This window comes from Perca fluviatilis, chromosome 20, assembly GCF_010015445.1.
Source record: "Perca fluviatilis chromosome 20, GENO_Pfluv_1.0, whole genome shotgun sequence".
In the NCBI taxonomy this organism is placed as follows: Eukaryota; Metazoa; Chordata; class Actinopteri; order Perciformes; family Percidae; genus Perca; species Perca fluviatilis.
This window is the reverse complement of record NC_053131.1, coordinates 2,055,465-2,068,212: the sequence shown is the minus strand read 5'-3', so window position 1 is coordinate 2,068,212 and position 12,748 is coordinate 2,055,465. Positions and strand designations below refer to the sequence as shown.

The 12,748-nt window shown below is 41.0% G+C and overlaps 1 protein-coding gene and 1 long non-coding RNA gene across 3 annotated transcripts in view; one reads left to right on the top strand and one right to left on the bottom strand.

Moving 5' to 3' along the window:
• Positions 1 to 5,718, top strand: part of gphb5 (glycoprotein hormone subunit beta 5) — a 31,103-nt gene extending 25,385 nt beyond the window's left edge. For both annotated transcript variants that reach the window (XM_039785020.1, XM_039785019.1), the window contains one exon: positions 5,527 to 5,718. In XM_039785020.1, coding sequence (XP_039640954.1) covers positions 5,527 to 5,718 — 192 coding nt within the window. The remainder of the gene's footprint in view (positions 1 to 5,526) is intronic.
• The window catches only part of LOC120548660, a 35,823-nt gene extending 23,450 nt beyond the window's left edge, over positions 1 to 12,373 (bottom strand). Inside the window, exons 1-2 of the long non-coding RNA XR_005637235.1 lie at positions 12,258 to 12,373; positions 12,114 to 12,173 (exon numbers count right to left, since the gene is read on the bottom strand). This is a non-coding gene — a long non-coding RNA (uncharacterized LOC120548660). The remainder of the gene's footprint in view (positions 1 to 12,113; positions 12,174 to 12,257) is intronic.
• Positions 12,374 to 12,748: the final 375 nt, after the last annotated feature.

Genomic DNA, 12,748 nt, shown 5'->3' with positions numbered 1-12,748 from the left:
AATAGCGTTACTGAAGCTTAGCTGTTGCATCGCGCTGTCTCCTGGGAATTCAGTTGTAGCAGAAAATGGTAAACAGTAGCTAGTGTGCAGATTGGAGCGTAGTGTGTGAAGAGTGAAAAGCGGAGTTGTTTATAAGGGAAGAAGCTTGGAGTATGAAGAATATAGCAGATATACAACACACGGAAGAGCCTTTTGAGTTTGATGGTCGTCCTTATTTATTAGAACCCGAGTATACAGACGAAGAACTAGCCTCAAGAGTTGGAAAGAACGAGACTGACAGACAGAGGGGAACCAGGCAGATGAACTTGCTGCTCCAAGCACAAGCTAAAGCTAGCCTTCAGTAACTGGGGGACATAGCCACACCACCGGGCGGATTTTTATTGGGATAATTATCACAGATGCCTGGCTGAATACACTCACCGGACGGCAGCTAACAGCTACTACCGCACTACTGTTTTTTTTTAGGGGGGAATACACTTCAAGACGTGACATGACCTGTCCTCTGGAGGACATAGCCACACCACCACCACTCCGTGGATTGTTATTGGGATGATTAAGCCTGTCTGAATACACTCACCGGACGGCAGCTAGCAGCTAACGGCTATCAGCTAGCAGGGCAAGCTAGCTACCAGCAGGATCGAGACAGGGACCAGGGTAGGTGAATTTAAACAATGTCTGAGATGAAAACGCATCTTGTTGACACGTAAGGGCCCTGTTCATGTGGCACAAACATATTCATTGCATTTTGTCTCTGTTAAGAGGCACAAAGGCACTCTAAAACTTGCCCCGAGCACTGCCGTTTTAGCTCAGGGGACGCTTGTAGTACGTAGCTGCAGCTTCTCCGTGTTACCTGCACTGATTTGGGTCAGGGTTTTTTCTATCAAAAGTACTCGCGTAGCTATAGCGATCAATATGTAATATTTGTACTGTAATAAATCCAAAAATGACACCAATGCCTCATCAGATATTAAGGAAACATGTTAAGCTGAAATACTATCTTTTCTGACAACAATGCTAATGTCAGTATTTTTTCTTTTTGAAATTTACATTCCGTGACGGAATTTCTGTTTATGTTTTGATCTGTGTGTTGTTATTAACGGCCCAGTTTGACAGGCAGGCCAGGTTGCCAGATATACCTGTAAAAACGTAAACCCAGCGTGCTACAGCTATAACGGTAGTACAGCCATGAAAGCAGCAAACAAACGAACAGGATAAATGGAGATAGATTCTACCCGACCTAACAAACAGTTGCGTGACCAGAGACGTAACAACCCCCTGGGAAATATTGGAGATGTATTTGAAAGATGGAGACAGCTTAGATCCCAAAAGGACGCAGAATTGGCTTATTTCCTCCTGAACAGGTAAGCATAGCTTCAGGCTAATTTATCACAGCCACTAGGGATGGGCATTTTAGGTCATTTCAACATTTGTGTACTCACATTGAATTATATAGCTAGAGTACCCGAGTTGGTTACTCGCAAAAACAATTGAGACATAGCCAGTAAAGTGATCCCGACTGGTCCTGGCTAACGCCGCCATGCTAACCCTGCTAACGTCGCCATGCTAACCCTGCTAACCCTGCTAACCCTGCTAACGTTACCGGGAGGACCAGGCAAGCAGGCCATGGCTGTTTACAACGTGTAGTTCCAACCCGGTCTCACGGCAGTTCGTGTAAATATCAACGTTATTCGTAATCTATTGATACGTGTTCACGGAGACGTTTTTCTCGTTTTTTCCTTGTAAATGTCACGTTATTTTCTCGGGGAAAGGACGCCAAATGTCACGTTATTTTCTCGGGGAAAGGACGCCGGGAGGCGGCCGAAAAGGAAGCTCCATAAGCCGGGAGGCGCCCGCGAGGCGGCCTGCTGGGGACACGCTGGATGAGGCGGCCGGGAAGCGGCCGATTTGTGTTGTCCTCCACGTAAAGACCAACAAAAACGTCTCCATGAACACGTATCAATAGATTAAAATAACATCACATTTACACGAACTGCCACCGGGCTGTTCAGTCGGCATGGTGGTGGTATTTTTAGCGGTTCCTATTGTAATTCTAAGCCGAGGAAGTGTGCCTGACTGGCGTGTGGAGAGGACAGTGAGGCTGTTGTGTTTTTAGTGGTTCATACTGTAATTTTAAGCCGAAAAAGTGTGTCTGTCAGTTGCTTACAGAGCTCCGCGTGAGCACGGGCTTTTATGACTGTCAATATAGCCAGCATCTAACGTTAGCTACTCCGCTGTGCTGTGGAGTAATGTCTGGCTATGTGAGACTAGCATCTAACGTTAGCTACTCTGCTGTGCTGTGAAGTAATGTCTGGCTATGTGAGACTAGTATCTAACGTTAGCTACTCTGCTGTCGTATATATCTATGCTCTGCTGTGCTGTGGAGTAATCAGGGTTCTAAATTAGCACCGTTTACCAGCCAAATGCTGGTGAAATATGCAAGTGGCTGGTAGATTTGCTTCACTCACCAGCCAAAAAACCCAATGGTAATCTATTGAATGGCTGGTAATATTTGAACATTCATTAGCCATTTGGCTGGTAGACGAAAATGTTAATTTTGAAGCCTGGGAGTAATGTCTGGCTATGTGAGAAAAGCGTCTAGCAACATTGTTGTGAATGCTGCGGTCTCAGCCTGGCAACCCCCGTGAACTTCGAGTCTGGGCAGGAGGGGGCGGTGGAAACGACTCTCCAGTATTTTGAATTGGTAGTGCAGTAACTATTTTAACCGCTAGCTGCCAGTATTACATACAATATTACATATTGCACCTTTAACGTAAAAATTGGCCGGAATTCTCCTTTAATGTTAACAAACATAGACTGCAAACTGACCGTACTACAGTGTTCATTTTAGGACAGACTCAGGTGTCAGACTCAAACAAAACGGCCTCAGCGTCAGAAAAACCTCTGTCATCCTCAGAAAAAACGTTGTCAGAAAAACCTTTGTCAGCCTCACAAAAAAACATTTTCAGAAAGAAAGGTGTCAGAGATAACGTTGCCCAGATGAGGGATGTTGACTAGCTTTCTGAATTAGCTAAAGTAGCTAGCAGCTTTTACAGTGAATACACAGCAGTTCGTGTTTTTTTTTTTTTAATCAAGCTTTATTGAAAGGAGTGGATATACAGCAGGAAACAACAGTCTATGTTCATAAACAAGCCAGGGGGTTACTAAAGGAAAAAACAAAACAAAAAACTTCATATCAATATTTTGTAAAGCTTACTGAGGTCATATGATCCAACAACTTTTTTGTTTGTACATTCAGATATGGAAAACATATTACAACATTGGAAACCAGCTCCAAAAAGCTTGGCTTCTTTTTCAAAAATGTTGACTTATGTAAATAAAATTTGGTTAAAATAATTATTAAATGTATCACACTCTGAATAAAACTTTCTATCATATTGAGTGAATCCAAACAATACATTTTCCCAAAATAATGTGAATTGAGGGTAAATATGAACAGCAATAAAATGTGACAATCTGCTCCAAAGTTTCTTGGTATATACCAAGAAACTATTGGCAGACCAAAATAAATGTACCAGTGTTTCATTTAGTTCTCCACAAAAAGTACAGCTGATATCAATGTCTTTTTTCATTTTCTGCAGGTAATGGTTAGTTGGGTAAAATCTGTGGAGCATTTTGAACGAGATCTCTTTAACTTTGTTGGTTTAAAAAAAACTTGTGTGGCAATTGCCAAACCTTTTCCCAACAAATCTCTTCAACATATGAAGACCAGTATGATAAAGCAGCGGGTGTACTCTTAACGTCTTGTTGAGTTAGAGTTATTTTGGTCTTGCCGATATATCAAGAAACTTTGGAGCAGATTATCACATTTTATTGCTGTTCATATTTACTCAATTCACATTACTTTACATTACTATGTATTGTTTGGATTCACTCAATATGATAGAAAGTTTTATTATGCGATACTTTTAATAATTATTTTAACCAAATTTTATTTACATAAGTCAAGGTTTTTGAAAAAGAAGCCTTTTGGAGCTGGTTTCCAATATTAAACAATACATGTTTTCCATATCTCAATGTACAAACAAAAAAGTTGTTGGATCATATGACCTCAGTAAGCTTTACAAAATATTGATATGAAGTTTTTTGTTTTGTTTTGATTTCTTTCCTTTAGCTGGCTCGTTTATGAACATAGACTGTTGTTTCCTGCATCTGTTGGCTCCTTCTACGAGCCAACAGGGAGGCAAAAGCAAACGCGTTTCTCTTATTAGTGGTCATTAAGACCTCACCAAAATACACCAAAAATGGCCAAAAATGGCCATTTCTGCATTCGGCCTCACATTCGTGTCAAATGCTTCGTTTTGCAAAAAGTTGACTCTAAAACGTTGAAAATCTATTAACTTTGGACAAGTCCAAAACATATAAGCCATATCGGCTGAAGTAGAATTACAGCAGTCACACCTGTCATCAATGTCTGGGTATATCTTGACAGTTTTGATTTGGTATAATAAATTTGGTGAAAGACTTTAAACTGTATCAAGTTAAGGTGGGCACAGGAGGCACAGTGTGTTCAGGCTTTTTGCCCACTCTGTGCGACCTCTCCAAAGTTGTAGCAGAGTCAAACACCTCCCAGAGGTTTTTCTGACACTGAGGCTGTTTTGTTTGAGTTTTTCAGCCCGATTAAGTGTTCTCGTAAATAAAGATTGTAGACCGAGTAGCCAGCATTCATAATTCCTTGGTGTCCCTCCAACGGTTGGTTTCAAAACTTACACACAGCGTCCTCCAGTCAAACTCGGTACAGTGGCCCAAATACCATTAATCCACAGGTGCTGAGTCCTCCAGTCGCGGCCTCCGGTATCAAGTCCCACAGTCGCTCTCCGGTTCCTTCATCACCCACGTGGAAAGGGCCATAGGAAGACTGAAGTGTTACAGAATTTTGCGGAACATCCTGCCAGTCAGTCATCAAACGGATAAACGATAACAGTCTTTGCACAATAGACAGAATATTGACAGTTTGTGCAGAGCTTTCAAATCTGGGGAAACCACTGGTACCAAAATAAAGCAGGACTGATTATTACGTTCGTTACTACAACAAATTCTTAATGCTCTTAATCCGATTTAGCTCACGCTTCATCCAAAGTAAGCTAAGTTACCGTAATCAACACTTGAAATGCAACGATGCATCTGTAACTTTTTCTCTTATTGTACATGAATATTTTCTGTCTGAGCAAAACATTCATCGCTACTATATGACCTCCCGGTAATACTAACTCAGTAATACAGTATAGCTTCAGTAATGAACACCAACAACTAGCAATAAATAATTTATTGACTGATGAATTTCAGAAAAAAAAACAGGCCCTGGCCCTTCTACCCTGCCATGTTGGACTGATTCTAGAGGTAGTTTAATTTTATTTCTGTGTCATGCCAAACATTTTGGCCCATCACCATGGGATTACATGACACCACAAACTTGTAAAAGGGTTGAACCACCAACCTTCTCATTGGCCCCGACTGCACTACCATCTGAACCACCTCACCCGACCTTTTGTCTGTTTATATTTCCAGAAGCCGGTCCTGGACCCTCCCTTCATTGAGTCCTACCAGCGCGTTTGTACCTACAACGAGACCCGTCTAATCTCTGTGAAACTGCCCAACTGCCTGCCAAACGTTGACTCCACCTACACCTACCCTGTGGCCCTGAGATGTGACTGTGGTGTCTGTCTGACCAGCACCACTGAATGTATAACATCTGTCTAACACAAACTATATACTTTTTTAAAATATACACTGTGTAAATAAACAATTTTTGTTTGTTTAATTGGAAAAACAAGGCCAAAAAAAAATCTGGTTTTCTAAATATTATTTCTAATATCTAATATTAAAAAAATGCTTTGGATTCATCATTTATACTGTTAAGATACCATGACATGATAGCCTGGTGCTACAAGACTCTCATACATTTCATTTGTACAGAGAGTCTGGCCACTCTCCATTGACAAGTGTTAACTTCCTTGAAGGCGGGTACTCTGTTGAAGTTTAAAACTATTGGATCTGCCCAGAGCCACCATAACCAATCGCTAACGTTTGGTCGTGACGTATGTCATGCGCATGTGCAACAAGAGGGTAGACCGACAACAACTATCGGCTTATATTTAGCATTAGCATCGCTAGCGTTAGCCTTAGCCAACTCCTTCACCACTAATTGACTAACTGCGAGCTGGAAAATCTAATTTTTCCCGAACCCCGTAGGGGAGGAGCCACAACATCATGGCCACCAACACAACTCAGCAATATTGTTCTTGCTCGGGCTTTAACTTCTGGATATTCGGCAGTGTTGCCACAATGGACCGAATGGCATTGCTCGCATCTTTCTAGCAAACGTCTTCAACGTCATCGTTCTCAGCCACTCCCTCTGTTCGCTGATTGGACTGCGAAATATTTGGCTAGAGAAAACCCAAGAATATAGACCCTTTGCAAACACGTGACCACGACCACGTGACGACGCCATGACGGACGGCAGAATCACCGGAAGCACAAGCTAAATAGTGTATTAGACGAGCAGAAAGTTTCATTAGTTTCAAATAAATAACACTAAATAAAATGTAATAATAATAATAATAATAATAATAATAATAATAATAATAATAATAATACTATCTTCTTCTTCATGGCTTCTTCAGACATTGTTTAAATTCACCTACCCTGGTCCCTGTCTCGATCCTTCCGGTAGCTAGCTTGCCCCGCTAGCCGTTAGCCGTTAGCTGCCGTCCGGTGAGTGTAGTCAGCCATGCTTCTGTGATAATCATCCCAATAACAATCCATGGAGCGGTGGTGGTGTGGCTATAAGGACGACCATATAACTCAAAAGGCTCTTCCCTGTGTTGTATATCTGCTATATTCTCCATAGTTACGTTACTCCAAGCTTCTTCCCTTGTAAACAAATCTGCTCTTCACACACTACGCTCCGATCGGCACACTACTGTTTACCTTTTCTTGCTACAACTAGCAGCTACTACCGCACTACTGGTTTTTTTTAGGGGGGAATACACTTCAATACGTGACATGACCTGTCCTCTGGAGGACATAGCCACACCACCGTGGATTGTTATTGGGATGATTATCACAGAAGCCTGTCTGAATACACTCACAGGACGGCAGCTAGCAGCTAACGGCTATCAGCTAGCAGGGCAAGCTAGCTACAGGCACATAGGCTACCGTTGTTCATTGGCTGAGCCGATGCAACTCTCTAATGGATGCCTGAACGCATCCCAGCTCTGGGAAATAATTCATCACACGTTAATCCATGCAGTAAATCACGGAGCGTCTATGATCACTATTAACCACACATAATGTAACATCTAGCTATCTTCTTATCTGTGATTATATTCGCTGTTGAACGGTGGATATTTCGACAGCTAGCTAGTTGGCTATTTTTTGTATGCGTGTTAGGTTAAATGATCAAGGGAACGGCTTACTTTTTGGGATATGTAGGTCAGTGAATAACGGATGATAGTTATGTGGGACCTGTTAGCAGGAACAGCTGGTTAGCACGGCAGCTAGCTGGGTGAGGAAGTTCTATTATTATTATGTATCAGTCATTTAAAACAGAAAGGCAATACATGCTTGTGTTGGTGAGGATTACTCTGCAGATTGTGTATGTGACTCGTGAGAACAAGAACAGCAAACCATACACAGTATATAGCTAAGCAGCGAACACGTTCTCGTTTGACTTGCCGTCCCTCTACAGAATAGCTCTTCCGCCGTCCGTCATGGCGTTCATAATTCGCGGGAGTATAGTGGACGTCACGTGCAAAGGGTCTATATCGCAAACCCAGACGGAGTATTGAAGGAAAATGAAAATTGAGCGGAAGTACGTAGGAGGGCGGAGCCAGGCTAATGACATGAATGACTGATTGAATGTACTGGTCATGTATTGGACTTCTGTATTATGATGCTGATGTTTAAGTAGAAAATAAGACATTCCCCTGTAACTGTGTTAAGGCGTAAGCAAATCAGATTTACATAAGATGATGTTATATTATACAAGCATGATATAGCTAGGTATATGATACTATGTCACATGTAATGATGTGTTTGCAATATTTGCTATAATCCGATGGGTTGGTGGCTTGAGAGGAGAACCGAAGGCAACCTAAACAACCAATCCTTTAAAGAAGTGTGAGCTTGTGAGTACTGATTGACAACTGTACTTCAGAGAGAGAGTGGTTAAATCTTTCCTAGTCTTGCTTTGCCAGACCCTCCTCCAAAGCACGCTGGAGGAGAGTCAGGCTACTCCACATATTTGGGGATGGGAGGAAAACGTGCTCTGGTTTATTGGCATTTCTTTAAACCAATCACAATCGTCTTGGGCGGTGCCCTTGCAAAATAGGCTCGGAAGAAACTTGTTTTGGTGGAACGTTTACGTTTAAAAGTTGTTTCAGTCATGCAACAGAAAACTCAAATTGGACAGATAGTATAGCTAGCTGTCTGGATTTACCTTGCAGAGATCTGAGAAAAAGTTAACCATAGTCCTCATAAATCCACCAGAGTTTAAAATGCCAACACAAAGGACGCCCAAGGCAACGGATCGTCAAGAATATGGACCAAATCTTTTCTGACTTCTGTACCTGCGTAAATCATCTGCCTCTGGCATGCAATGTACATTGTATTTCTTCATTATCTTATTGCTTTAAACTGGTTTAAATTGCTTTGTGTGTTTCATTTCTGAGTGCTTATAAAGTAGGACGCATAGGTGAACTTTAACAACAGTATGAACAATGCAAACAGGAACAGGGTGAGACGGTACCTAATAAGGCCTTGGGCTCCTGCTAGCAGCTGAGAAATCAATCAATGCCAAGTTATCGAAAGCTGCTAGTTAGCACTGCGGGTCAAAGTTTTAAATATATATTATTCTTAATATATAATATTAATATTATATTATTAAACTGCCACAGAGGCAGACTACAGTTATTTGGTACCGACTGATTCAGATTGCTCTTTAAAAGCTTCTGTGACAAAAAAAAGAAATATGCTGAAAAAAGACAAGCAGATGTGTTGTCTCGTATATCTTTTCAACTAGATTAGACAGTTTTTATGTTTACTTTGAGGTGTGATCATTCTTTATTTACCTATTAAAGCTATTTTTTGGTAAATGTAATTTGGAATCCATTAACCACTGTAGAAAAGGTTCCTGCCCTGCTTATGATATAAACCAGAAACCCTTTTATGCATCAAGTTGTAGACTATATTACAGTTAATTAGGTAACTTACTTTTTGTTTTTGTTTCAATCAACAAAGTCCGCCCAAGGTGTCAGGTCTTAATTAAAATAAGGAGAACACTATCAATACTGTTTTGATTTACTGAATCTTTAAATAAATGATATAATGTAATAACCTGAGTAGTTTTACATTAAATTGAGCCAGTTTTTTTTTTTTTTTTTTTATAGACTATCTGTCCAACCTCAGTTTTCTGTTGCACGACTAAAACAACTTTTGAACATGTTCCACCAAAACAAGTTCCTTCTCGAGGCTATTTTGCAGCAGCACCGTTGCTCCGTCTGGTGCTTAGCGCCGCCCATGACGATTGGTTTAAAACAATGGCAATAAACCAGAGCACGTTTTTCCTCTCATCCCAGAATGCTGTGTGGAGTAGCCAGACCCTCCTCCGCAGCACTGTGGAGGAAGGTCTGGCAATGCGATACTTGTGTTACAGTGATTGTTTTAATTGACATAATTAGTAGTTAACCTCTGAAAGAACAATCAGTCATTGATGGGTGCCTGTTAATGATGTGAATACTCATTAGCACTTCATTAACTGACACCTGAGCTCAGAGGCCAAACTGGTTAGTCATCAGTACCAGGCAGACAGAGTCCTCACAAAGTGTTACCCAAGGAGAACAGGGTTTATGTAAGCGCTGAGTGCTCACATGTCACTGAGAAACTGCCGGGCTGCGTTTGAGCCCCAGCGCTCAGAGGGACCCATACTCTCTCTCACTGACTCTGTTTGGCTTTGTTATACTTTAGCTCTGAACTGCTTGCCAACATCTGATTTCATTCACATATGTACTCATCTTATTCTCTGTCTATACTTTTCACACAAGAAATAAACATCTGAGAGTTTGAGTTTATTTTGAATAATTAAAATTTAGTGACAATTTAGTAAAAATTCAGTATTAAAGTATTTAACTTTGGCGCATAATAAGCAGCTAATGTTTTATTTTTATGTATATTAAGGAAACTATTTCTGAGCTTTCCTCATTACAAAAATTTGTTAATATAATTTGTGCTAAATGTTTTTTTTTTTAAGATCAAATTTGTATTGTTTATATTTTTGAACATACAGAACGGAAACACAATTGAACAAAAACAACAACCCTGTCTCACCCCCACCCTCTGCGGTCTCGAGGAAAGAAAAAGCAAATAAACAAAAAAATGATGTTGAGGTCATTAGGACTGATACTTGTGCTCTGCACCTTTCCATAGGTCTATAGTCGATGACTTAATCCTTGCTGTAGAGACCTCAAGCATAACTATGTCCAGAAAATACACCAACCACTGTTTTATACAAAGCGAGTGGGGGGGGAGCCAGCGCTGAGCTATCATTTTCTTCTTCGCGGTTGATCCAGCTAGCCAAATTTTATTCTGTCTCCCAAGTAGGTGTAAGTTAGAGTCATCATTAAGTAACAAAACAATCTGGTCAGTAGGAATTTGACATCCTATCACATCAGATATTATTGATGTTTTATTCCAAAGCTCAGCCATCCTAAAAATTAAAACTCATACGTGTCTCGAGTTACCCTACCAGATTTTGCTGACAAATCTGTAGCAAAAGTTGAACAGAAGTGTCCCTTTAAAGCTAGGCTCCGAAACTTACATACAGTATCCTTAGTGTGGCGAGTGGGACTCTTTTGGTGTGGAGCGCCTTTTTGGCCCACTCAACACCCAGACCCAAGGAAGACACCGGCAACGCCACCCGGGGAATTTCACCCCGAGAATAGGATTTGACTAGTAAAATAGTTAAACCACCAAAATACAGAAAGCACACAGATTCAATTTATGCATGAAGCCAGAGACGTAGTTCCGTCAAAAACAATGATTTTATTAATACAATTACTAAAACATCAAATATAAAATACTATTTAAAATACCAGACACACTAAAAATGTTGGAAATAGTGCTGGGGCTTTAGCCCGGTGGAGGGACAGGGTCAAAGGGTGTGGATCAAGCAAGGACACACACACACACACACACACACACACACACACACACACACACACACACACACACACACACACACACACACACACACACACACACACACACACACACACAGAACATTCAGTTATTTGGGGGAGGGAAAATGAATCAAACCAAAAATAAATGAAAAACAACTTCAATCTAAGGCAAATCTAGTCAGCAAAGGTGTCTAAATAGCTGCCTAGAGCCTAACAAATAACCAAAATTAACAAGTTATCACAACTTAAATAGAAATAACCAAAGATCACTTAATCCTAGCTGCCTGGAGCCAAACAAAGGATTAACAGATAAATCATAAAGTTTCAACAGAAATGAGTCTTTTATCAGAACTTAAACAAAAACAAATATAAATTAACCAAAAATCACTTCATCATAATTTAACAAATAAACCCATAGACATAAACCCCAATCTCCACACACATTAGTAAGCACGGGCAAGCCAAAGAAAGGTAAAGCTATCGTCCGTGTCACGATCACTCAAATACAGCCCTGTCGGACAAAGGGGCAACAGATCCTGGCGCTGAAAGGCGCGTAGAGGCGTTCAAAGCCTGGCGTGAGCTCGTGTGGTTACAACCCGTTGACAGTGGTTAAAACAAAAGTCAGTTGAAACAAAACAGCAGCGTGGCAGGGAATGGAGGGGCTAGTGCAGATACCAGCGCAAGCGAAGCAATTTTACAACCCTGGCGTGCACAAACAAACCAAATTCAGTAACTGTTTATGATTAAAGAAAATACACGCGATGCCACTGGTATACATACATACCCGTCAAGGAGCTTTGCACCAATACACCAACAGTGTCGATAGTACAGCTACACAGAGCTTACAGTAAAACGGCCGATTACTTAAACACTCATTTATTGAAATATTCAAAGAGGAGAAAGATTTGTCCAACCTACCAGCAGCAACACTCAACCCGGTTCCGTTACAGGAAGGATCGGGTTTGTAACAGGGAGACACTGCAAAAGACAATACACGCTGTAATGCCCATCTTAACACAAACGAGGCCTTTAGGTAACAACCAAATAAGCACGCTGCATTACCTGTTGCAGCAGACGTTTCACTGAGTCAACGTGACAACAGACAAAACAATTTGGCGTAGAAGAAAAAGTAATAGACCTGGGGCCTCATTTATAAAACTGTGCGTAGATTCTATTCTGAAAGATTTCGTGCGCAAAAAAGTCAGAATTTTCGTACGCAAAAACAATATTCTGATTTATAACACCTTGCGGCGCACACCGGTACGCACTCTTCTCGTTATAAATACGGACGTGCGTTACCTTATGCGGTCCTGCACGAGCCTCACGCTCCTCCCAAGGTCGTCCCATATTTGTCCTAATAAGGTCCATGTTAATCAATCAATGAATATTCCAGACTTGAAAGGAGCCCTTGATCACCAATCACGAAACGGGAAAATGGGGAAAAAACACGATTCAGTGATTGTGAGATCGATGTGCTCCTAACAGAGGTAGAACAGCGAAACAAAATCTTGTTTGGAAGCCGTAACCCTAGTGTTCATATTGTTGTTACGCAG